Raw genomic sequence first — 27,973 nt, 5'->3', positions numbered from 1 at the left:
TAAGATTAAAACTTTTCCTGACATATTGCACTTCGGTGGCGCTTCCTTTTTTGTTCCCTTGACTACTACAATGGTTTCCAGCTTTCTCAGTGCCCCATGAAGTACACAATATGCATACTTACAATGTTAAAAGCTGGACTAATGTAACTATGCAGAATACAAACAATTCCTGGACTGGTGTTCAGCATTAAAGTGTTACTAAACCCAGGACCCGGCATTCACTAGATCTGGTCTCCCACAGTACACAGAACATGGAAATGCAAATATTTCAGTGAATATAAACTGCTAAATACCTTTTCTCATCAGCAGTTAGAGCAGTTTTGTGACTTCTATCAGTGTCTATTTAAAGCTTGAAGGAGGAGATTTCATTCTCCCTTTGATTGTCCTATGAGGCTGCAGAACCCCTGATCCTCTGTCTGGACAGTGCTGATTGGTCCTGTGCTGATCACATGTATTCTCCCAAGAAAGAAACTCTCTAGCAATATACACCAAACTGAGCATGTGCAGTTTGCCCCCAAGCCTCTGTTCTATCAGCAGATAGAAAGGGGACAGTGGAAGAAAGGGAGGATCAGATAAGGCAGCCTTTTTACACAATGCAGATGATTAACTGCTTAGGATCCACAGTATAACAAGCATGCTTTACTGCATATACAGACTGATTTTACTGTAGCGAGTTTAGTAACACATCATTTAGCAGACTATTAGCAAGCTAATGCTTTTAAATAGTTTTCGTGTTTGTCAAACACTATTTTTTACAAACTAGAAGTTAGAAGTGCTATATTTATGAGATTAGATTGTGATTTTGTTGTGTGACTAGTTTAAATGTAAGTAAGCCTAATGCCTTGTACAAACAATTGGAATTTCCAATGAAAAAAGTCAGACGGAATTTTTTCATCGGATATTCCGACCGTGTGTGCGCCCCCATCTGACTTTTTCCATCGGAGTTTGGAAATAGAACATGTTTTATTTTTTTCCGATGGAAAAAAATCCTATCGGAAATTCCGATCGTCTGTGTGGAACTCCGACGGAGAAAAAAACACGCATGCTCAGAATCAAGTCGACGCATGCTCGGAAGCATTGAACTTCATTTTTCTCAGCTCGTCGTAGTGTTTTCCGTCACTGCGTTTTGGACGGTCGGAAATTGGTCTGGCAGTGTGTATGCAAGACAGCTTGAATGGAATTCCGACGGAAAATTCCATCAGATTTTATCCCATCGGAAATTCGTGTGATCGTGATCGAAATATCCGACAGGAATTGTGTGATGGCAGGCTGTTGTCGGAAAATCCGACCATTTGTATGTTCCATCGGACAATTGTTGTCGGATTTTCCGCGGACAAATGTGGGATAGCATGCTTTAAAATTGTCCGCCAACAAATGTGTGTTGTCCGATTATCCAATTGCGTGTACGCAAGTCCTTCGGACAAAACTCCTAAGTACAAACACGCATTCTCAGAAGCAATGCTCACCATAACACAACATTAGCAGAAGTTACCCAAAGGGTGGCGCTAAAGAGCTGAAAAACCACGATGTTTCGTGTTTGTTGGCTGACAATTCTTTACCATTTGTATGCAAGACAAGTTCCTGGCCAACGCCCTTCGGACAAAAGTCCTACGCTTTGTCCGCTGAAAATTCGATTGTGTGTATGAGGCTTTAGGCTGGCCATACATTATATAATTTTGTCATATAACTTTGCTTTAGATTTACCAAAACCATATAATACGAGGTCAAACCTAAACCCTTTCAATTTGTATGCAATCAAGCAGGTCCTTGTACTACATAGTTGAAGGTAAATCGAAAGGAAATTGAATGAGAAAATGGTATAATGTGTGGCCAGCTTGACATTGGAATTGCAATACAGGGGATGCTTCTACGTGGTGCTACACAAGACTGGTACAAACCAGCAATGTCCAATTGTCCAATAGAAGTCAGATTGTGTGTAGAAGGCTTAAAGCCCCCTACACATGATTGGACTTCCATCTGACTTTTCCGTGGATTTTTGTCCGAAGGAGCATTGGCCGTGAACTTGGTACGCATACACATGGCAGAACATTTTCAGCCAACATTCACCAAATCACGTGTTTTTTCAGCTCTTTACCGCCACCCTTTGGGCAACTTCTGCTATTGTTGTCGGATGTTCTGATCATGTGTGTTTGTACTTTGTATTTTAGCCCGATGGACTTGTGTACCCAAGGCCGCTGTTAGGAATCATGGGGCCCCGTACAGCCTACCTGACGGGGCCCCCCCCACACACACACCTGACGGTATTCTAAACAATATTTTCATAAAAAAATACATTATTAATGGACACAAATGCCACTTCAATTCCCCCTCCTAGTACAAATCTCCCCTGCCTGCACAATTCTCCCAATCCCTCCTATTTGCCCCTAATTCCCTCATCGGCTCCAGGTACACAATCACCCGCATCTCCCCTTCCAGCACAAATTCTTTCTTCAATCCCTTTCCTAGGACACATTCCCACTAATCCCACCTCCTAGCACAACTCTCTCCCGGGGGAAAGGGGAAGAAGCTCAGCGGGGGCTGACCAGGTTCATTATCCCTTCCATGTCTCTCACCCAGCAGCTAAAAGCCGACGGGAGGGGCAGAGGAAGAAACCTGGGTGAGAGACACGGAGAGCATTTTTCTCCACCAACCATCCTGCTTTCTGGGCCCCTCTGTGTGCCGGGGCCCCCTACAGGAGGGCTGGTGGTCCCCCCCTATCAGCGGCCCTGTGTGTACCACACGATCGGATGATCCGAAGTAACACATTTGTTGCCAGAAAGTTTGAGAGCATGCATAGCGAACATTTGTCCGTGGAAATTCCTACAACAATTGTCCGATGGAGCATACAGAATGTCGGATTGTCCGATAAAACACCTCCGTCGGACTGTTGTTGTCAGAAAGTCTGATCGTGTGTATGGGCCTTTAGAATCAACAGTGTTGGAGGTTCTCTGTGCAACCAAGTGTAGGCTTTGCAGTCTAATTCCGCGTACACACGATCGGACATTCCGACATTCCGAATTTTAGCCCAAACTTGTCTTGCTTACACACGGTCACACAAATGTTGTTGGAAATTACGAACCTCAAGAACGCGGTCACGTACCACACCACGACGAGCCAAGAAAAATTAAGTTCAATGATTCAGAGCATTCGTAGGATTTTTGTGCGTCGGAATTGGCTACAGACTATCGGAATTTCCGACAAGAACTTTTGTTGTCGGAAAAATTGAGAACCAGCTCTCAAACATTTGTTGTCTGAAATTCCGACAACAAATGTCCGATGGAGCCTACACACGGTCGGATTTTCCGACCGTGTGTACACGGCATACAATTGGAATTGAAATACAGGGGATACGTCTATGTGGTGCTACACAAGACTGGTACAAACCAGCGCAAAAGTATTGGCCTAATACAGTCTTTACCAGCCCCATATGGTAAGCATCAATCCAATAGCTCAGGGGATAGATTTGTTTTTTTGTATTTTATTTTTTTGGGTTAAATGAAAAAGGACGAGGGACAAGATTACAGGGTTTTAGCTTTAAGATGTAGGTTTTTGGTTAGTAGTGTTTTGTTATATGTGCTTGATACATGCAAAAATACTTGTTGATTTGGCCAAAAATCTTGTGAGCTGATAGATTCCTGTGCTCTCTGACTCTGAACAAAGAAAAGTTACGGAGATGAAACGAGAGAAGAGATGAATAGAGGTCTGTGTTCTTTTCTGTAATCCATCAGAAATGAAATGGGCATGTCTAACAATACACCTTTCCTTCTATTTAGAGCTGCCTTATCATGACAAAGTGGAAGGTGGGAGCAATCTATATTTCTGGCACATCAACAGGTATTTTTCTCTATTTGCAGCATGTTTAAAGGGATAAAACATGGGAAATGTGTATGTATTCTAGTGAGGTACTAAATGTGTTTTTATGTATGTTTGCCTTGACATGTCCTTAAAGGGGTTGTAAAGGTACAATTTTTTTCCCTAAATAGCTTCCTTTACCTTAGTGCAGTCCTCCTTCACTTACCTCATCCTTCCATTTTGTTTTTTAAATGTCCTTATTTCTTCTGAGAAATCCTCACTTCCTGTTCTTCTGTCTGTAACTACACACAGTAATGCAAGGCTTTCTCCCTGGTGTGGAGTGTCGTGCTCGCCCCCTCACTTGGACTACATGAGAGTCAGGACACTCTCTACAGTAGGTGACCGCGATATTGTGTCAATCTCGCTCCCTTTCTCGGCGAGATTGACCACCTACGAGCCCGTCGCGGGAGCCAGCGCCGAGCCGGCTCGCCGCGATGGGAATAAGCCGTCATAGAAGCGATGGGAATCCGACTTGACAGCATCGCGCTGATTCTCTGCGACATGGTACCGACATATCGCACTCGCTGGAATAGGAATAGCACATTTCAGCGAGCACGTCATAGAAGCGACGGGGATCCGACTTGGATTCCCGCCAATTCTAGGCGCGGCGTTTGGTATGAATCATGAGGGTGAACTCCACGCCAAATTTTAAATAAAAAAACGGCATGGATTCCCCCCCAGGGACATACCAGGCCCTTAGGTCTGGTATGAATTGTAAGGAGAACCACCTACCCCGAAAAAACGGCGTGGGGGTTCCCCCACAATCCATACCAGACCCGTATCCAAGCACGCCACTCGGCCGGTCAGGAAAGGAGTGGGGACGAGCGAGCCTGGTATGCCCCTGGGGGGGAACCCATGCCGTTTTTCCATTTAAAATTTGGCGTGGAGTTCCCCCTCATGATTCATACCAAACACCACAGCTAGAATTGGCGGGAATCCAAGTCGGATCCCCGTCGCTTCTATGACGCGTCGCTGAAATGTGCTTTTCCTAGTCCAGCGAGTGCGAGATGTCGGTACCATGTCGTCGAGAATCAGCATGATGCCGTTATGCTGGAAACACATTCTCGGTGACAGGTACCGTACGTTGCAGATAGAGAAAGGAGCTGTGTGTTAGTGGGCGTCCTGACTCTCCTGTAGTCGAAGGGAGGAGGCGAGCACAACACTCCACACCAGGGAGAAAGCCTTGCATTACTGTGTGGAGTTACAGACAGAAGAACAGGAAGTGAGGATTTCTCAGAAGAAATAAGGACATTTAAAAGCAAAATGGAAGGATGAGGTAAGTGAAGGAGGACTGCACTAAGGTAAAGGAAGCTATTTAGGAAAAAATAAATGTACCTTTACAGCCCCTTTAAGGGGTGACGTGATAGGGTAGAGTAGGTTTGGTGTTAAAGTGACTCTGTCACTAGGAAAAACAATAAGCATGCTTAGAGCAGGCATCTAGAGTTGCGTTTTTTTTTTTGCTTCCTCTATGTATGAATGCTAAACGATTCTGAACAGGCAAAGCTCTGCCATTTCCAGTTAGTCATAGAACTCTCCCATCTCCTGCCACCTCCATAAATTTGTGTTAGCCCATCACTATGATGGGCTGTCTCGCTGGCCAATAGGAAGGTGTGGGAGGCAGAAGGGGTTGGAGTAAGCGCTGAAGTTTTGCCCGATCATAACAGCTTACATTTGGACACAGAGCAGGCAATGAAAGCTGTTGCAGGTATGTTTAGGCACATATAAGTACCGACAATTTATACTTGTTAGTACAGTGCTTTGAAAAAGTATTCATACCCCTTGAAATTTGACACATTTTCTCATGTTACAACTAAAAACGTAAATGTATTTTATTGGGATTTTATGTGATAGACCAACACAAAGTGGCACATAATTGTGAAGTGGAAGGAAAATGATAAATGGTTATCACATTTTTTTACAAATAAATATCTGAACAGTGTGGTGTGTTTTATATTCAGCCCCCCTGAGTCAATATTTTGTAGAACCATCTTTCAGTGCAATTACAGCTGCAAGTGTTTTTGGGGATGTTTCTACCAGCTTTGCACATCTAGAGAGTGACATTTTTGCCCATTTTTTCTTTGCAAAATAGCTCAAGCTCTGTCAGATTGGATGGAGAGCGTCTGTGAACAGCAATTTTAAAGTCTTGTCACAGATTCTCAATTGGATTTAGGTCTGGACTTTGACTGGGCCATTCTAACACATGAATATGCTTTGATCTAAACCATTCCATTGTAGCTCTGGCTGTATGTTTAGGGCAGTTGTCCTGCTGGAAGCGCCACTCCAGTTTAAAAAAAGTTGCAGACGCTAATAGGTTCTCTTTTAAGATTGCCTTGTATTTGGCTCCATCCATCTTCCTATCAACTCTGACCAGCTTCCCTATACCTGCTGAAGAAAAGCATCCCCACAACATGATGCTGCCACCCCATGTTTCACGGTGGGGATGGTGTGTTTAGAGTGATGTGCAGTGTGAGTTTTCCACCACACATAGCGTTTTTCTTTTAGGCCAAACAGTTAAATTTTAGTCTCAACCTGACCAGCGCACCTTCTTCGACATGTTTGCTGTGTCCCCCACATGGCTTTTCGCAAACTGCAAATGGGACATCATATGGCTTTCTTTCAACAATGTCTTTCTTCTTGCCGCTCTCCCATAAAGGCCAGATTTGTAGAGTGCACGACTATAAGTTGTCCTGGGGACAGATTCTCCCACCCGAGCTGTGGTTCTCTACAGCTCCTCCAGAGTTACCATGGCTGCTTCTCTGATTAATGCTCTCCTTGCCCGGCCTGTCAGTTTAGGTGGACGGCCATGTCTTGGTAGGTTTGCAGTTGTGCCATACTCTTTCCATTTTTGGATGATGGATTGAACAGTGCTCCATGAGATGTTCAAAGCTTGGGATATTTTTTTTAAACCCAACCCTGCTTTAATCTTCTCCACAACTTTATCCCTGACCTGTCTGGTGTGTTCCTTGGCCTTCATGATGCTGTTTGTTCACTAAGGTTCTCTAACAAACCTCTGAGAGCTTCACAGGACAGCTGTATTTATACTGAGATTAAATTGCACACAGGTGGACTCTATTTACTAATTAGGTGACTTCTGAAGGCAATTGTTTCCACTAGATTTTAGTTAGGGGTATCAGAGTAAAGGGAGCAGAATACAAATGCACGCTACACTTTTCAGAAATTTACTTGAAAAACATTTATCATTTTCCTTCCACTTTACAATTATGTGCTACTTTGTGTTGGTTGATAACATCAAATCCCAAAAAATACATTTAGATTTTCGGTTGTGACATGACAAAATGTAGAAAATTTCAAGGGGTATGAATACTTTTTCAAGGCACTGTAGGTTTTTTATTTATGACAGAGTCACTTTAAGGGTTAGCAATCAAGATCAACTAGGATTTACTTGCAACCAGTGGTGTATCACTTAGAATGTTTAGCAGCTGTGCATGCTTATTATAGATTATTAACACTAGGATTTAGTAGCACGATATTTATAGCAATTTTTTGGCAGTGATTGTTTTAATTCATAATCAAGATCAAGTGTTTAGTTTCATAGTTAGGAAGCAGGATAAATACTGTACTGAAAGAAAAATGTATCCTGCTGTTTTTGACCTTTAAAAATACTACTTGGTACTCTTGGTCTGCCTGCTTATTCCAAATGAATAATACAGAAAGTAGGGCAGCCTTTGAATTGGCTTTGGCCAGGAAACTAGAATTTTCAGATGTCGGCATTTAACAGCCTACATTTTCTTTCTTTATTGCAGCTTCACGTAACAGGGTTAAAAAATCCAGGCCGTACCATAATTTCAAGTGTTTTTTACACACTTTTGCAAGGCTGCAATAAAGGGCCAAAGAGCACTGAGTGAGCAGAATCTTGTTTTTTATAACTGAACTGTTTATCTTCCTAAAGCCCCTACTGTGGCAAGTTGTTGGGTAATTTGTTAGCTCCTGTGGCATTCGTGATTTGCATTGCTGTTTGTCTATTATCTTACTTGAAGTATCATAAGTGTCACACTTTTGGTTTTTATACTATACATCCAGCACAGACCTCAAATCAGGGACTCACTAAGGTCTAGGGTAGGGGTCTCCAAACTGTGGCCCGAGGGCCTGATGTGGCCCTTTGCTAGCTTTCATCCGCCCTTGTATTGCTCCCAACTATATGAGGCACTATTCCTAACAATGGCACCAACAATAGGGCACTATTTCTTAGACTAATACCAATGATGGAGCACTATTCCTCCCCCTACTGCCCACCAACACTGGGGCCATGTTTATTCTCACTGATGCTCGGCCCTGGAGCATTTTCTATCCCAACTGGTCAGAATCCGGCCCCCCTGAAGTCTGAAAGACCGTAAACTGGGCCTTTTGTTTGAAAAGTATGGAGACCCCTGGTCTAGGGCTAGGAAGGGTTGGGTGGCATTAAAGGTATTTTCCCTTGCTTCTTGTCTTGGAGACCACTGCCAATGGGACAGAATGTTAGGGATATGTCCAACAAGGGAGGCAACTCCATACTATCCAAAGCAAAGAAAATGTTTTGACTGGACTTTAACTTTTACTGCAAAAGAAAAGACTGTTTGGATTTTTATTTTTTCACCTTGGGTTCTGGTGTCTGGTGATATAAGCAAATGCAAGCACAAATGTGGCACATATTCTGTAAAATGCTGTTATACAACAAAATATAAAAAAAATATTTAAAATCAAACTCCAAAGAAAATATCTGAACAACACGTTTTACCTTTAGCTCATTTGTGAAAGGTGTCAGGAAAAAATGCACCAAGTACATGCTTAAAGGAAAGCATTTATGAGCAATACAAAGGGCTGGCATTGATGTCCACCTTCTAGGAATGCTAAATGTACTTTGGACCACTAACCTCAAACAAGCCAGAGTAAAATCAGATTCCTGGTGGGCATACTTGTTTAAGGTCAGTCCTAAGAAAATGTTTGAAGTCATTAGATCAGCATGAGAACCAGACATGTCGCATTTTCAAAAAGGTCAGGAATATTAGCCTCCATATGCTCAATTCAGGTTGCCTTTAAATAATGTCCACTCTATGTTTGTATTATTCTTAATATAGCATGATAACTTACAAACTTAACCTTTGCTCACTGGTGTGGTTAAAGTAAATTTTCAGTCAATTGTTTTCAATTTTGGATTCTCATTGGAGAAATTATCCTTCATTTCCCTGTGACACTAATACACCAAAAGGGATGGCAGTTGTCACTTGAATATGAAGGTACAGAAAATAATAATAAAAAAATCATTGTCAAATTATTAGACCCTTCCCCACACTGCAACATTTTTTGCCTGTGTCCCCTTGACAATTTGTATCCCTCCCTGTCCTGACAAGCGAGGCAATCATGCTAGTTGGGTCACAGCAAAAAATAAATAAAAAATAAATTAATAAAATAATATACAAAATAAAGTTTAGGCTTTAAGGGAGTTGCAATGTAGACGTGGGTTAACTGGTTTAGCAGAAAAGTCATCAACATTAATAGATGTTTTGCACACCATATACAGTATTTCCACATTGGCTCTCAACCTAAAATGTTTTTGGTGCACTTTTTCAAGAAATGCATATATATATATATATAAAAAAAAACATTCTTAGCAGTTATCAACAAATCATCTTAATATAAATCATAAATATATGTTCTTGGATGGAGTGAGCTAAGCTTTGTTATGTTAAGTCATGTATATGCCCATGACTGATTGAGCTTAGCTGAATACTGCTACAAGAATATATATTAGAGCCTGCATTTAGGAAATTTGATTATTCTCCCTTGCAGTAAGGCCATGTGCACATTTGAAGGGTTAACTGCTTGCTTGGGCTTAGGGGGCATAGAACAGATTTAGGAGGAATAGAGCAGATCTGCTCATCCATGGTGCTAGTCCTTGCAGTGTATTCTCCCCTATGCTCCAGCAGTATAAGGTCCTGCAAAACCAATCCAGTTTCCATAGGCTTGTAGTTGACATTATTTCATAGAGGGACAGTCCACTGCTAGAACATAGGGGAGTGCCTCCGGCTGGGGAAGAGAAGGATGGGGTAAGTAAAAATGCTTCTACTCTCCCATAGACCTAAATGAGCAGTTAATCCCCTTGCAGTAAGGCTCCACCTCAACTGCTTATTTTGGAAGAATTTTGCAAGCGTTCTGGAGTTGGGCTTTAGTTCTACATCTGTGGGGAATGAGGAAGTTCAGCTCTCACCTAAACAATAGCTGCTGATGACAGATAGAAGCTTCTCTAACAGAGTCACAGGTAACTGTAAAAACTTTGGCACATTCTACCACCCTAGCCACTGAAAACATGTTTGGATTTCTTCTCCAAGGTTGACCATACATGATTCATTTTTTTCAACCAGCAGGTTGAATGAAGACAAAAAAAATAAAAAAATCACTCCCACTGTGGTATTAAATTCTGACAGCAAGGAGCCTTCCCCGACATCGTAATACAATGATCAGTGTTGCCGGCTATAGCCAACCCTGCTTAACCGGACAAATTCTGATCCATGTATGGCCAGCTTAAGTCCCAATTGAAGTCTAAGGCCCCGTACACACGAGGAGACATGTCCGATGAAAACGGTCCGCGGACCGTTTTCATCGGACATGTCTCCTGGGAGCTTTTGGTCTGATGTGTGTACACACCATCAGACCAAAATCCCAGCGGACAGAGAACGCGGTGACGTAGAAGACACCGACGTTCTCAAACACGGAAGTGCAATGCTTCCACGCATGCGTCGAATCAATTCGACGCATGCGCAGGATTTCGGGACGCTGGTTACACGTCATAACCAGCGGACATGTCCGATTAGGTGTACTAACCATCGGACATGTCCGACGGACATGTTTCCAGCGGACAAGTTTCTTAGCTTGCTAAGAAACTTTTGTCCGCTGGAAACCTGTCTGCTAGGCCGTACACACGGTCGGACATGTCCTCGGAATCTGGTCCGCGGACCAGTTTCAGCGGACATGTTCGACCGTGTGTACGCGGCCTTATACTAATTTATCTTTTTATAGATCTAAGCCCCTGCTGTAATTTGTGACTGGTTTTGGCTATGAAAATATTCTCCCAGTGCCCTGTGCTGTCAGAGCTGAGTAACAGAAGAAGTTTCCTCACACACACTTGTACATTTGTATTGCAGTATGTCCCACCAGTACCATTAGATCACAGCTTGTAAGGTCTTTTCTGTTGCTTATTGGATAGAACAGTCTTATTTAGACTCCCCACACAACTTTTAACAGGAAAATGTGCAAAGTGCATATCTATTTACGTGACTTCAATAGGGCTTTAGAAAAATGTTGCATGAAGTTAGCTGTAGACTTGACAGTTTATAAAATAAGCACTGAAAATTTAACTGTATCCAGGTACAAATCGTGCACAAACACAGCGACTAATTATTTTATCAAATCCATTGTATATTGTTTACTTCTTATTTGTAGAAAGATGCAGTAACATGATTATTTTGGCACCAGGTAAGGAAGGCATATGCCTTCATCAGCCTACACTTTTATGATACCTGAATTCTTATACTTGTTTCACTTTTCTGTTTTAATTGGCACTACTTTATTTGTTTGGACTTTTACTTGGCATCAGCACTGGCTACCTGTTAAAGAGAATTATTTCCTCAGACATACAGAACCCGGATGTTGGTTCACTTCTGATTGCTTGGTTGGCATACATACTGTAAATAATTCAATGTAAGAAAAAGTAGCAGTAAAATAACAGTGAGATAAAAAAATGTCAGGTGAACTAAGTGGTAATCGATGGAATGGAACCAACATTTCTTCATGGTGTCACACTGGAAAGTCTCAGCGTTCTGTTTGGTTACACCTTGTCAGAGATCTGAAATTGTCCCCAGAGGAGGACGTTACGTGATCCATAACTTAGTCAGAAGTTCTGTGCTATCTACATTGCCCTGATGGATTTGGTAACACAGTAAAATTCAACCCTTGCATGTGGTGAATCTTCTTTCTTGTGTCGGTATCCTGTCTGCTGCTGTCTGTCGTGTTTGGTATTTTTTTTCCAATTTGAGGTCTTGTCCATAGGTTTGTATATAAAGGCAATTCTTCAGCCACATAATATAGGCACATCGTATCTATAGGGTTTGTTTTCCATGGCACTCTCTCTTTGAACATTGTGCTGGCTTCCACCAGTCTCCGTTGTGGCAGTGGCAGATGTTACAGTCATCCACTTTAACTTCAATCCCTGCTGGGATGATGGTTGTTCCAGCGAAGCAGTTTGGGCCTGGATGGGCAAAATAGAGTAAAATAAGGTTACTTCAATCATCCTAAATAATACTACTATGCATGTGTGGGAGTCATTCATCTCAGCATACTGGCACCATACAAGAAATATAAAGTGAGTTGCACATGTGTATACATTCTGAAAAAGATTGTGAACAGAAAGGTACATTTATTTTATTGCAGAAGAGAGATTACGTGGCCTCTTCTGCAATAAAAACCTTGTCTGTTCATAAGCTTTTTTTTGCTTTTTTTACTTGCATTAAGAAAACCCTCTGGCCTTGTATGAAGCTTTACTTGCTAGATAATGACAATTAAGAGGTCTATTATTAAAAATATGTGAAAGAAGAGAAAAACTGTGCTAAGACCCAAATCAAAGTCAAATAGAATAAAAATAAAAAAGCAGCTGACGCTCAAACAAACAAAGTTTGGCATGAATAGTAACCAACACAAAGTGAATGATTGGTGAATGAGCTTCAAGTGAATATGAACTAGTGTATAAATCACCACATGTACAATAAAAATGAAGTCCAGTCTTGAAGTACAGGCTTGACTGGACTTCACTTTTATTGTACATGTGGTGTTTTATACACTAGTTCATATTCACTTGCTGTTCATTCACCAATTATTCACTTTGTGTTGGTTTGAGTATACACAGTAGTACTCTCCTACATCCTTCACTAGTAGCTCTACACTAAATGTTTTACTATTATTAAAAAAATCACTTTGAGAGTGTATCGTCATTCATGCAAATGTAACAAATACCCATAATGTTCATAATATGTGCGTTTCTTTGTAGCCTTACAATAGGCAAATGTAATATTCACTAACATTTGATCCTAAGTGGAAAAAAAGCCCATAGTTCTTCAAGTATGATATGAATTATAAGGTGGAGTCGCACACGAAAAAAAGAAAAAAGCGGGGAGTCCCGATATATCCATACCAGACACTTATCTGAACATTCAGACTGGATGGCCAGGAAAGGAGGGGACAAGTGTTTTCCCACTCCCTGAAACCATACCAAGCCACATGCCCTCAACATGGGAGGAGAGTACACTGCCAGGCAAAACACCATATTGCCACGTTAATGAGGACAAGGCCAGAAGAAGAAGAAAGAGAGGGCGCACTAAATTAGTGCATTATCCTTAAACCCTTGTTTTTATTGATAAAAAGTGGTAAGTATCATGCTCCGTGGGTCCCGGAGCATGATGGGACTGTGACGCCATAAGAGGCCTATATAAATTGGTGCGAGCCGCGCACCCGGCATTACAGGGTGCCCCCCCTGCCCCAGAGCACCCAACCCCCCCATGTTGAGGGCATGCGGCCTGGTACGGCTCAGGAGGGGGGGCGCTCGCTCGTCTCCACTCCTTTCCTGACTGGCCAGGCGCCGTGCTTGAATACGGGTCTGCTATGGATTGTGGGGGGACCCCCACGCCGTTTTTTCGGCGTAGGGGGCTCTCCTTACAATCCATACCAGACCTAAGGGCCTGGTATGACCCTGGGGGGGAACCCATGCCGTTTTTTTATTTAAAATTTGGTGTGGAGTTCCCCCTAATGATTCATACCAAACGCCGCGGCTAGAATTGGTGGGAATCCAAGTCGGATCCCCGTCGCTTCTATGACGGCTTTTTCCCGTCGCGGCGAGCCAGCTCCGCGCTGGCTCCAATGATGGGGCTCGTAGGTGGTCAATCTCGCCGAGAAAGGGAGCGAGATTGACACAATATCGCGGTCACCTACAGTATGGTCCAACAGCAAAAAACATCACATGATGCCATATTTGGATCTCTACCTACTGCCTCACACGTTGATGCACTATTGACTGACTAATACGGCATTGTGTGATTTTTTTTGCTGTTGGATCAAATGAGCTTTTACCTAACTGTAATTTTGTGAGTATAATACCACTTTTTATCAATAAAAACAAGGGTTTAAGGATAATGCGCTAGGTTGGTGCGCTCACTCTTTCTTCATCTTGTGGTTTCAGAATACGAGACTCCCCGGTCTTTAAAGGGCAGCAAGACTTGGCTTATCCTGTCAAACCAAGATGGAGACCTAACAGACCTTGTCTGGTCAGTCTCACTCCCAAGTGCAGGAGTATTGGTGTTTTTGTCTATTTGTATAATGAGGACAAGAGCCTCTTCCCCACAACTCTGGAGGGGGTCAGTGGATGGGGAGCTTATTGAAATCTGGAAGCCCCCTTTAAGGGATCTCGAGCTACCAACCCCTCCCCCCACAGATAAATGAGTAAGGGGTACATACATTCACCAGGCGAAAGGCAACAAAGAAACTATTACACACATTACGTACATTACGGGTATTATGTGTAATGCCGCGTACACACGATTTTTTTTCGGCATGTAAAAAACAACGTTTAAAAAAAATGTGATTTAAAATGATCGAGTGTAGGCTTCACATAATTTTTCGGGTTCTGAAAAACGAAAAAAAAAAAATCGAACATGCTGCATTTTTTAACGACATTTTAAACTATGTTGTTTTTCAGGTTGTAAAAAAATGACCGTGTGTGGGCTAAAACAACGTTAAAAACCCGTGCATGCTCAGAAGCAAGTTATGGGACGGGAGCGCTCGTTCTGGTAAAACTACCGTTTGTAATGGAGTAAGCACATTCATCACGCTGTAACAGACAGAAAAGCACGAATCGTCTTTTACAAACACGAAATCAGCAAAAGCAGCCCCAAGGGTGGCGTCATCCGCATGGAACTGCCCCTTTATAGTGCCGTTGTACGTGTTGTACATCACCGCGCTTTGCTAGAGCATTTTTTTTTAACGATCGTGTGTTGGCAGCGTCGTTTTAATGATGAAGTTGGAAAAACTTCGTTTTTTCTAGAGGCTGAAAAACTTTTTACAAGCCGAAAAATGATCGTGTGTACGCGGAATTACATTTTCATTAACGATGAGACATTTGCAAATCCAATGTTTTTTTTTTATATTTATATACAAAATTGTGTTAGTATTGAACATAAATAAAGGAATGTATAAACAAAATTAATTAAAAACTATTTTTTATATTTAAGTATCTTCTTCATAAGTCTGATACAGATTACAGAACACTATATTATATTTTTTAAAGGTTCTTAATTCCATAGAAAGCAGACCCCCACTAGACAGTCTAGCCTAAGAGGTCAATTTTATTGTTTTTCCATTGATTCATCACACAGTTTATTATTTGTTCGTCAATTTTTTCCCAGACTATTTATCACAAGAAGTAATAATCTTGTGGCAGCTGTAATAAATATACAGAGTATGGCCAGCATTAGATACAGTAGTTCAGCAAAGTGACCCTGGATGCTATTTAAAGATATTCACCTCTATGCGATATAAAATATGGGTAGCCTCAAATTAGACCTTTGCCCTCTTTCCCTGTATGTTTCCATTCTGACACTCCCATACCTTTCAGCATTCTAAGATAGGAAAGACACACACCTTTATAAAAATCAAAATGTCATCATGTTTTAAGAGCACGTTTGAAAATGAAGACATATTTGTCCAACTGCTATAGGAACCAACACAACTTTTCCATTGCACTACTTTAACCACTTGCCGACCGCCGCACGCCGTTGTAAGTCGACAACATGGCACGGGCAGGCATATTGGCGTACAGGTACGTCCCTTTAAATTTGCCGGCCAGGGGGCCCACCGCGTGCCTCGCAAGTGTGGTCGCAGATCCCGGGAACTCGATGTTCCCGGGAGGCCTGCGATTGCAGTCGGCAAGGGCAGAACAGGTGAATGCCTTTGTAAACAAGGCATTCCCCTATCATGCCTAGTGATCACTGTAACTGATGACTGATGTAACTGATGACCGTTCCTCCTTATTAGGAACGGTCATCAGTGATGTATCACTTGTAGCCACGCCCCCTAACAGTAAGAATCACTCCATAGTACTGACTTAACCCCTGCAGCGCCACCTAGTGGTTAACCCCTTCACTGCCAGTGTAATTTTTACAATAATCGCTGTAACAATGGTCCCAAAATGGTGGCCAAAGTGTCCGATGTGTCCGCCATAATGTCGCAGTCATGATAAAAATCGCTGATCTTTTGTAGAAGCTATAACTTTTGTGCAAACCAATCGATAAACACTTATTGTGATTTTTTTTTTACCAAAAATATGTAGAAGAATATGTATCGGACTAAACTGTGGAAAAAAAATGTTTATTTATTTATTTTTTGGGGGTATTTATTAGAGCAAAAAGTAAAAAATATTGTTTTTTTTTTCAAAATGTATGCTCTTTTTTTGTTTATAGCGCTAAAAAAAATCAAATACCACCAAAAGAAAGCTCTATTTGTGGGGGAAAAAAAAAGCGTACATTTTGTTAGGGAGCCATGTTGCACGGCCACACAATTGTCAGTTAAGTCGACGCAGTACCGAATCGCAAAAAGTGGCCTGGTCTTTGAGCACCAAAATGGTCCAGGGCTGAAGCGGTTGATGGAAAAAAAAAGTAAAAAATGATTCTAAGCACCTTGCTGTGCTTTTTAAATGTGCATACTTTTTTTATTTTATTTTTTGCAGCCATACTGCTGCTTTTTAAACAAGTCTCAGAGTACTCATCTGGTCCAAAGAGACAGTTAGAAAGCAAGATAAGAATTTCCACCCTGAGATTTTCACTCTGCTTTATTGGAATAATTGTCTGATATGCCCATTATGATGGATATGAAGGCGTTACGAGAGCAGTCTCTTCAAATTATCCAAGGCATGAACAGTATTCTTGCTTCTGTGAGCCGCTTACACCCAGTCAACACCATACTGTGAAAGTAAAATTACTTTTTAAAATGTAATGTTGCAATATTAGTCAAAAAAGGCCAATGCAAGTTGAAGCAAGTACTATAAAAATGAAAATACAATTAAATGTTGTCATTATAACCTATCTAGTTACAGTAAGTATAAAAATTGCAAGAGGATGCTTTCAAATGGATCACAAACCAAGTCACGTTCCTTTAACATTAAGACGTTAACAGTACAGGAGAGCTCTGGTATAAATACGCAACATACCAGAATTCTGATATAAAGGAAAAATATACAGCACATAGAGGATTTTGTATACTGCCATTGTTGTCCTCTTTCTGGAAATACTGTCTGTCTGTAGGACAATGTTAATTTACTATTCAGTAAATTAATTCCTTATTTTATTTCACGATTCCTTTTTATTTTATCTATCTTTACGCTGACACTCAGATCAAGCTGGGAAAAACTATAAGGACTCATATACGTTCTAGACAAAAAAAAGATGCATTTGCCTGCAGTTCAAATACATTCTTATGCCCCGTACATACAAGTTCCAGTCGGAAATCCCGAGGGGAAAGCCAAGAACCTGCTTGGTCAGTCTTTCCCTCTACACACGAGAGGTTTTCCCAACAGGGAATGCCAGCTGTGTGTATGCTCCATTGCAGTTTTTCCCATAGGAAATCTTCCAAAAACTGCTGGGCAAAAGTCTGCCGGTTTTCCCGGCGGGAAAAAAGAGAGCTGATTCTCTTATTTTGTCCGGCGGTTTTTGGCCAGTTTTCCCCTCAGAAAAACTGCGAGGAGCATACACACGGCTGGGATTCCCGGCCAAAAGCTCTCCTCGCAGTGTACTAGGCTTTAAAGGACATGCTACGTCTAAAAAAACACAGATCATTTAAAAAAAAAATGTATACTCTCTAAACTGCCATGTGTACAGCTCAATTACATTCAATGAGATTTTGCCGACCTGCTTATCCAAACACGCATAAATGCAGAAAACAACTCTCGTCAACATGAGCATGACATATTGCTGGAAGTGTTCTCAATAATTACTTTTTTTGTCAGTTGTTAAATTAAAGTAGTTGTAAATCATTACAAATACCCAATGAAGTGATTGGCCTCAGGTGATACACAGAGTCAAAACACATCCTCCTACATAGGTTGTACCTGTTTATCTGCAAGGTTCTCTACAGCTGTTCAAAGTGCAGAATTTATACAGCTTGTCTTAACGTTCAGAAAGCAGGAGGGGGGGGGGGCTGAAGTTACACTCAGTGAATAGAACTGAGAGCTGATTGGAGGAAAGGGACCCTCCCGTTCACACAGCACATAGGAACAGAGTTGAGGTTGTCAATCACTGATTAATAAAACTGCAGTTGGGCTGGAGCACAATTATGACAGGGGATGCTCGCTATGCAACTTTCTCCATTCAGAAAACATATATTGTTTTTCAAGAATACAAAGCATTGCGTGATTGAACAAAGGGAGATTGTGATATTCATATGCCCCTTGTCCCTTGTTCAATGACATAAGTACTTGTAGCCTCTGAATACCTTAACAATGACTGCATCCAATTGGATGCAGTCACTGTTCAGCTGATAATTTTTCACCTGGCCCACACAATTGTTCAATAGACTTTTAATGAGCCAAGTGGTGTCGACAGGACCACCCACAGCTCAAATTTTAAGTGGTTGTAAAGTCATAGTCCTCAATAACTGCCCCCCCCACCCCCGTTTTAATAAGATACAAAGTGCTGTGTGTCTGTTTCTTTTTAAATTCTAATTCTAAATACCATTTCTTACAGCACCTCTGCAATCACGTGTCCTCCTCCCCTCTCCTTCCCTGCTCTAAGGAATGTGGATGGAGGGGCTGAGATACCCCTCTGACATCAGCTGGCCAGCAGAGGAAGGTCATGTGACCACACATCTGTGCTGTACAAGAAGGTATTTAGGATTATAATAAAAAAACTGACACATTGTATTTTGTATTTGGAAATTTGGCGTTTTATATTGTAGGCCTGCAATTCTTAGGAATAACTCACATAAATCTGTCCAAACAAGAGTCTAGTAGACATCCCGGGTATGATAAAGTTTGAAAAACAAAATCATAAATTATAATATAATAAATAACTATAAATAATTATAACCAATAATAATGTAATTATAATAAAAATTATTCAATAATGTAATCAAATCAAAAACACTGAAATTTGCTCAGTTGCAGAATTGTCGCTGTCATTACTTTTATTGTTTGATGACGAATTTCCCCACAAATCGCTATCGCTCAATTCTGCAAGTGATTCTAATTAATTATTGCTGTTTTCTATCTGGTCTAAAACCACTTTTGACACTTTTTGGTTGCTATGGACAATCTAGAGTTCCCAGGCAGAAAGAACAGCATTTATAATATACAAGTGCATGTAGGACACTGGACAGACCACTAGGGACAAGGGGTGTGTGTATTTATTTCATACAGTACTATAATCTATAAGATTACAGTGTACTGTATGTGTATTATGTATTTACTTTTTTGAATTTGGCACCTGTCGTAACGTCGCAGGGAACGGAGCTCGGCGGCACTCAACACTGTGTGAATAGAGCGAGGAGACACAGCTCGATCACACAGCAGGGAGGCATTCGCAGGATCCAGGGACAAGGTAAGTAACCTCTGCCTGTGGATACTGCGATGCGATCCTGAGTCTGGCTCAGGGATACCGCTATTGGTGCTGAAATCCCACCCCAAGCCAGACTCGGGAATACCGTTTAGGAGGTTAAAGCGGAGCTCCACCCTAAAGCGGAGCTCCACCCTAAAGTGGAACTCACGCTGATCGGAACCCTCCCCCCCTCTGGTGTCACATTTGACACCTTTCAGGGGGAGGGGGGTGCAGATACCTGACAGGTATTTGCACCCACTTCCGGCCACAGCAGTCTCGGGCAGACTGCGGGCTTGACGTCACCTCCCGTCTGTCCCCCCCCCGTTGTGTGCTGGGAACACTCGGCTCCCAGTACACAACGGGAGCCAATCGGCAGGCGCAGCGTGACTGGAGCATGCGCCTTAGGGAACCGGGCAGTGAAGCCGGAGCGCTTCACTTCCTGGTTCCCTCACCGTGGATGGCGGGGGGAGCAGCAGAATGACAAGCGATCGTTTGTTCTTTGCTGCGGACGGCGCTGGACTCCAGGACAGGTAAGTGTCCTAATGTTAAAAGTCAGCAGCTGCAGTATTTATAGCTGTTGGCTTTTAATATTTTTTTTTCAGCGCACATCCGCTTTAAATGTTACTTTCAAGCCACAGGAAATAGCAGCAGGAGGGTAGGGGTGGGAAGAAGATTGGCTCTCGCACACAAACAGGCAGGGAGGGAGGGGGAGAGACTCAGAGCAGAGAGTGTGATGAAGGAGGCACATAAACTGACCAAGGTATCAAGCAGGATCAACCAGGTATTTTAGATCATAGAAAGGGACAAATTACACTGTAGAAGCATGATGGTAAAGATAGATCATGCCTTAAAGGAGCAGAAGTTTTTTTTTGTTTTCCTTTTAGGGTTACAACCGTTTTAAGCCGATTTAACAGGAATCAGACAAAATTCGAGCTGTGTATGGCCAGCATTAGAGTATCTATCACAAGCTGGTCTAGATTCCACCAGGCCACTTAGTAAAATTACCAATAATGCCTTCCCCTACAAATCAGCTAACAACAACAGAGGCAGGGTGGTTAATGTTGTACAGCCTGTTCTGCAGCTGCCACTGCCAAGTCTTTATTGATTTACATATCTGCAGAAGATATCGTCAGCGCTGCATTAAGTATCAAAGAACAGGACCCCAGAAGAGGTGCGCGGTGGCTCTGTCCAGGCATGGCCACCTAATCCGGAACTGAAATAGCTACCTAGAATCATATATAGATATAAATCCATTGTGTATAAATTAGTGAGGAAGATGATACATAATTCACAGACTGTACTGTAGACGCATCTCCCTCAGTCTGTCACCTCCACCCACATTAGAGCTCAATACAGTTAATGTTCAGGGATATAGAGACAGTAACATGTGTGGACTTCACTGTTAACTGTCTCTATATCCCTTTCCTTTGCAGTCAGTTCAGCGATGAGACTGAATTCATACATGTTATCAGAAGCAATGAGGTTAAGGCATGACTGCCCCTTACCAGTCCAATGCCCACTTCAAAATTAAAAAAAAAATTGGTGCACTGTGCTTTTATAAATGAACCCTTCTGTACCTTATATCCCAAATTTCCATTAACTATATCTAGAATCTTTAAGGCAAATATGTTTAAAGTAATAGACATCCGTGATTTACACAATTTAGAATTGAATAGAATGTAATGGGCTATTTAATTTTTCCTGTTTCTTATGCACATAAATGATGCCACCCTGAGCATCTGATCTGCAGGATTCTGTGCTTGAGAACACGTGGCAGCATTATAAATTAATTTGGATTACGATAATAGAACTGGCTATAAATGAGTCTGTTTAGTATTCATGCAGATATCACATTGCTCTGCTGCAATTTAAGCCGCACTTAATAGACTCTTTAAGGGTTACTGTTCCTATAATTGCATGATTTTCTAATTGACTCTCACAGATTTTTTTTTTCACATCTAACAAAAAAGACCTTAGAGCTGGAACAGAGATTAATGAAGGAGAAGCTAAAATGTGACCTAATCAGATTGGAGGAGAAGCAGTTCTATGCAGCGTGCATGCAAGGGCCAGTTTAAATAACTTTGAAGGCTCCTGTGTATTGTGAATAGAGATATCAAGACCACACGCCAGTATAACCGGCCTGAAAATAAATTATGCTGATGATATTGTAAAAAAACACTGTAATTCCATCAGCGATCATTTTAATTGACTCATATCACCCACTATAACATCTTCTTTTGAACTTTACTTTCTTTAAACACAGCATGAGCCACAAATCAAGGACTATTTAAACCTCTGGTGTCTAATCTGCAGCCCTTTGGCACTTGTTGTGTATCTCTCTGATCCCGAAATTAGCATTGGGAAAGTTGATTTATAATGGGGCTGTAACGGCAGTCATCTCTAGCAGTCTCGTGTAACAGGTCCCCATTCTCTAATGCCCCATACACACAATTGGAATTTCCGATGGAAAAAGTCTGGATCGTGTGTATCCCCATCTGAGGCCTCGTACAAACGACCAAGGAACTCGTCGGAAAAGACACATCGTTTTCCTCGACAAGTTCCTTGTTAGGCTTGTCGAGGAACCAGCCCGACGAGAAACGGGATGAGGAAATTGAGACTCCCATCGAGGAAAAAGTGAACTTGTTCTCTTTTTTCCTCGTCAAGTTCCTCGACAGTTTCCTCGATGAAAAACGTACACACGACCGTTTTCCTCGGCAAAAAAGCTCTGCCACCAAGTTTCTTGATGGATTCTATCGAGGAAAACGGTCGTGTGTACGAGGCCTGAGTTTTTTCATCGGAAATTCCGATGAATTCCAACATGTTCTATATTTTCCGATGGAATTCCGTCGGAATCCTGGTGTGATTTGGCCGGGCAAAAGCCGATCGTGTGTACGCGGCATGACTGTATCCTGAAGAATATCCGATGTCTCATGTGGAACTCTAATATGTCTTCTGTCCCTTAAAGTTTTTTGTAGCATTACATATACTGCCTGTTACAGCTAAATAAAAATAAAGAGGCTGCCCTACTGCAAAATCGTTACCTCTTTTGTCTCATCCTACTATGTTTCTCCTGAAAGTAAGACCTACCCCAATTTTCCAGGAGGGCTGCAATATAAGCCCCACCCCAAAAATAAGCCCTAGTTTAGGCTGGTTGTGGGCTGCTGGAATCCTCTCTGTTGGTGTTGGAGTCCTCCCCTTCCCCCAGCTGTCAGCAGGGGAATTCAGCCCCCCCTCTGCAAGGCTCAGAGCGGGTAGAAGAGCTCAGGTGGGTCACAGAAATGCTGATCAGCGCTGTGGGAAGGTATGTGACAAAAAATGGATGTCAAAGTTGCCTGAACTAACTTGTTGGAGCCTGGGCCATTGACAAATGACGGCCACAATGTGGCTCTTCAGGTCCGTGGGCCGTCTTTTTACGGCCTCGGCTCCTCCGGCCACTGGGGGGGCACGCATACACCGCTGGCGGCTCGCGTGCCCGGCACGTTACTGAGATGCCGATGCGTGTGCCTGGCGGCTGCGATGTTACACAGTCAAGGACGTGGATCTCTGTGTGTAAACACAGAGATCCACATCCTGTCAGGGAGAGGAGACCGATTCTGTGTCCCTTGACGGTCACCTCCCCCAGTCAGTCCCTCCCCCCAGATTAAGAATCACTTCCAGGGAACACATTTAACCCCTTCCTCGTCCCCCAGTGTTAACCTCTTCCCTACCCGTCACATTTATACAGTAATCAGTGCATATTTTTAGCACTGTTCACTGTATAAATGTGAATGGTCCCAAAAATGTGTCAAAAGTGTCCGATGTGTCTGCCACAATATCGCAGTCCTGAGAAAAATTGCAGCTCACCGCTATTACTAGTAAAAAATAATAATAAAATAAATATGTCATAATTCTATCCCATTTTTTGTAGCCGCTATAACTTTTGCGCAAACCAATCATTATACGCTTATTGCGATTTTTTTTACCAAAAATGTTATTTATTTTAAAAAAAAATAGAATATTTATTATAGAAAAAGTAAAAAATATTGTGTTTTTTGTTCAAAATTGTCGCTCTTTTTTTATTTATAGCGCACAAAATAAAAACCACAGAGGTAATCAAATCAAATACCACCAAAAGAAAGCTCTATTTGTGGGAAAAAACGGACGCCAATTTTGTTTGGGAGCCACGTTGCACGACCGCACAATTTTCATTCAAAGCGTGACAGTGCTGAAAGCTGAAATTTCGCCTGCGCAGGTAGGGGGTATATGTGCCCAGTAAGCAAGTGGTTAAAGGTTGTGGAAAATTGACAGGCAGACAAGACCACCAAAAAAATAAATAAAATGGAACTCAGAAAAACTAAAACTCATGTGTTATGCTAGATTGTTGAACGTGTAGAGCTTTTAGGGAACATTATGTGAGTTAATTTAGCAAGAGCTATTGAAAGCAACACCCTGCTCTCATAGTAATGTAGCTGCAGACAATTATCATAGCTTTCTTTCACACTACCACCAATATATCAACTTCATTTTGCAAAGACAGACCAGGGGCTAGGTTCATTTTAACCACTTCAGCTCCAGACGGTTGACCCCCCTTCCTGACCAGGCCATTTTTTGCAATACTTCACTTGCATAGCAGAAAACACAAGATCTCCATCTTCCCCTCTGACAGCATGGTGATCTGCTTTGTTTTTCATAGGCAGATCACCGTTCTGTCTGCCTCAGGAACGATCGGTGGGTCCTGGCGGACATCGGGTCCTGCTGTGTCCAATCACAGTGGGAGCGGGTCACCGGCAGTGCGAACATGCACCCCAGACTCAAAAAAACACATCACGTACAGGTATGTGATTTTGCGCTTATGGGTCGCCCTGGCGCAGTATATGTATGTTGGGCGGTCCTTAAGCAGTTAAGGACTGAAAAGCAGCGAAACGCATAAGGCATATATGTGCAATTGAACTATAGCTGTTGCTTTATAAAAAGTAATGGCAAAATAAAGGATTCATTCAGGCAAAACATGAACTTCAGTAATTATTATGCAGCATTCATAGATATTTACTTGTATTTGCTTTTGTTTTATCTTTATATGCTGTCTCTAAAATACAAATAGGTAGATTCACGTACATAGGATTAAATTTAGGACGGCGCAGCCTAGCCTGTTTAGGCTACACCGCCGTAAATTAGTTAGGCTAGTAGTGATTTTCAAACCACTTACCTGCTAATTTATGGCGGCGTAGCCTCAAACGAGCGGGCGTAAGGGCGCCTAATTCAAATGATTAGGAGGGGGGCGTGTTGTATTGAAATGAGGCTTGACCTCACGTTTTTTGATGTTTTTGGACACTGCGCATGCGCCGGGCGGCTACATTTCCCAGTGCGCATTGCGGCTAAGTACGCCGTACGGGCCTATTGATTTCGACGTGTACGTAAACCCCGATTCGCGGACGACTTGCGCAAACGACGTAAAAAATTCGAACCTCGCGGCGGGAACGGCGGCCATACTTAACATTGTTATTCCACCTCATAGGTGGAATAACTTTAGGCGGCCTATCCCTTACGGAAACGACGTAATGCGACGGTGCAGGCCTGGCGTACGTTCGTGAATCGGCGTATCCCCTCATTTACATAATCTACGCCGGCCGCAATGGAAGCGCCATCTAGCGGCCAACAGAAACATTGCAAGCTAAGATAGAACGGCGCAAGCCGGCCTATCTTAGCTTTGTTTAAGTGTATCTCTGTTTGAGAATACACTTAAACAAACGCCGGCGTAGATTCAGAGTTAGGTTGGCTTATCTACTGATAAGCCGGCCTAACTCTTTGTGAATCTACCTAAAAGAGCGTAACCCAACCACTAAACATTACTAAACATCAGTTTCATTTAATAACACACATATTTACCAGCTTGGATTGGAAATTATTGACACTAAACTTCTTTGAATATAAATAATCTATAAAGTGGGTTGTGTACAACTTATTGCCGATCCACAGTATATCACAAAGGGGGATTCAGCCCTGGTTCACACGGGGTACGATTTGGAACGATTTGAGATGCGATTTGACATGTCAAATCGCATCTCAAATCGGCGGCAATTGTCGGCAATGGCACTGTCCTAATCAGTGCGACGCCGCATCTGCGATTTCAAAAAGTAGTTCCTGTACTACTTTTTGCGATTTCGGGCTGCGATTTACATTAAATTGCGGCCGAAATCGCGGCAAAATTCTAATAAAAATTATTCAATAATGTAATCAACTTAAAATCACTGAAATTTGCTCAGTTGCAGAATTGTTGCTGTCATTACTTTTATTTTTTTATGATGAATTTCCCCACAAATCGCTATCGCACAATTCTGCAAGTGATTATAATTTATTATCGCTGTTTTCTAGCTGATCTAAAACCATTTTTGACATAAAAAGACACTTTTGGTTGCTATGGACAATCTACAGTTTGCAGGCAGAAAGAACCGTTTTTATTATATAAAAGTACATGTAGGACACTGGGCAGACCACTAGGGACAAGGGGGGTGTGTATTTTTTACATACAGTACTGTAATCTATAAGATTACAGTATACTGTATGTAAGGTGTTTGTTTACCTTTTTGAATTTGGCGCCGTTCTCCGCTCCCGTGCGTCGTAACGTCGCAGGGAACGGAGATCGGCGGCACAGGAGGACGCTGTATGAATCGAGCGAGGTCCCGCTCGCTCACACAGCGCGGTTGCATCGCTGGATCCAGGGACAAGGTAAGTAAACACTGCCTGTGGATCCAGCGAGGCGAGCCCGAGTCTGACTCGGGGTTACCGATCCTAGCACAAAAATCTAACCCCGAGTCAGACTCGGGAATACCGCCAGGGGGGTTAAATGATTACACAAGTTGGCAAGCCCAAAACCAGGAGCGACCTCTTTAGCTACTCATGGGAAAATAGACCTATGACATTCAGACCTGGACTTGCTTTTTTGATCCCCTTTCTACCACTTGAACCCCTAGCCCCTACCTCCACCCCTGCGTCTTCGCTATTATACACTTATACACTTTGAAAACCATCTAAGGCCAGCCATAGTAGGAGCAAATTTATTTTCTGCAACTACAGATAGTGTTGACAGGGGGATCACCCTTGTCGAGCCGACCCATTGTGTTGTCCTGGCCAGGTGAGTGGTGGGCGAGGGGAGCCGTTGCCGCCGGGAGAGGACAGTGATTATTGCTAGCGGCTATAATAGCTGCTTTCAATAATCACATGTAAAATCCAGCAGCCTGGTTGTACATTCAGTCTGCCCATACATGGTTCATATGTTGGCCAAATCCTGCTAAACCAGCCGAGATTCCAACCGTTTATGGCCGGAATAAGCCTTATAACCACATGTGTTAGAAATCTTATTTTGTAAATGGAAAATGAATATATGCATGCTCTGTTTATTACCTGAGCATACAAGATAGAAATACGTCTTTATCCATGTATAATACTTACCTATAATAATTGTATATGCCAATACCCTAAATCAGTGGTCATCAACCTTGTCCTGCAGGGCCCACTAACAGGCCAGGTTTGCAAGATAACTGAAATACATCACAGGTGATATAATTTGCTGCTCTAGTGATTGCAGTATTCTAGTCTGCATCTCCCCAAGGTAATACATAAAACCTGGCCTGTTAGTGGGCCCTGCAGGACAAGGTTGATGACCACTGCCCTAAATAACAATAATTGGACCAGAAATAAAAATAGTATTCAATACATTTTTGTTTCGGACTAGGAGAGTAAAGGGATATAAAGCTAGTCTTAGCTTGGAATTTACTTACGAAAGCATTGAGAATATGTTCACTTAGAAAAGTGGATGTTCACTTAGCTTCGTAAATATACTGAAACAATATCCTCATAAATCAACATTAAACTAAGGATACATTCTACTACGCCACTTTTGCGCACTCCCTAGGCACGTGCAGCGGCACTATCTGTGTGGAACATTGATCTGCTGTGTATAATTGTATTTCTTTTTAACTGTCACCAGTTAGTGTCTCTAACCACCACCATCCACTCAAACTGTCTCTAATCAATGCCACACTGGTTACAGTGTCCATGATCACAGCCACACCAGTTACAATGTCTGTGATCACTGCCACACCAGTTACAGTATCCATGATCACAGCCACACCAGTCCTAGTGTCCTTTATCACCGTTACACCAGTTACGGTGTTCCTAATCACTGCCACACAAGTGCAATGTTGCCTCTACCTGCTTCCTGTACCAATCCTGGCCTGCATATTGACCACATTTCTGCCTGCTGGTTGGACTGATCCTTTGCCTGCTTGCTGACCATGTCTCTGCTTGTGCCTGAACTGACCCATCTACACATCCCACTGACAATGTTCCTGCAAAACACCAGTCCCAGCCATCTCCTGCAGACAACTGCACTCCTGTACTTCCTGGTCAATGAAGGGAAGAGAGCCATTCATACTGTGTCTCCATTGTCCTGTGCCCTTGTAGCTGTTCTTCTGGCAATGGAACCATCCCACTGCTGTGCCACCACTGTAACGGTCACC

General features: G+C 42.3%; 1 protein-coding gene across 2 annotated transcripts in view; it reads right to left on the bottom strand.

Moving 5' to 3' along the window:
• Window positions 1–11,247: 11,247 nt before the first annotated feature.
• The window catches only part of VWC2L (von Willebrand factor C domain containing 2 like), a 317,351-nt gene continuing 300,625 nt past the window's right edge, over window positions 11,248–27,973 (bottom strand). The window contains exon 4 of one of the 2 annotated variants that reach the window (XM_040357477.1): window positions 11,248–12,094. In XM_040357477.1, coding sequence (XP_040213411.1) covers window positions 11,946–12,094 — 149 coding nt within the window. In that variant the 3' untranslated portion in view covers window positions 11,248–11,945. The remainder of the gene's footprint in view (window positions 12,095–27,973) is intronic. The other variant, XM_040357480.1, reaches the window with a different exon arrangement.

The sequence above is a fragment of the Rana temporaria genome, chromosome 6, assembly GCF_905171775.1.
Source record: "Rana temporaria chromosome 6, aRanTem1.1, whole genome shotgun sequence".
Taxonomy (NCBI): domain Eukaryota; kingdom Metazoa; phylum Chordata; class Amphibia; order Anura; family Ranidae; genus Rana; species Rana temporaria.
This window is presented reverse-complemented; position numbering and strand designations above follow the sequence as displayed.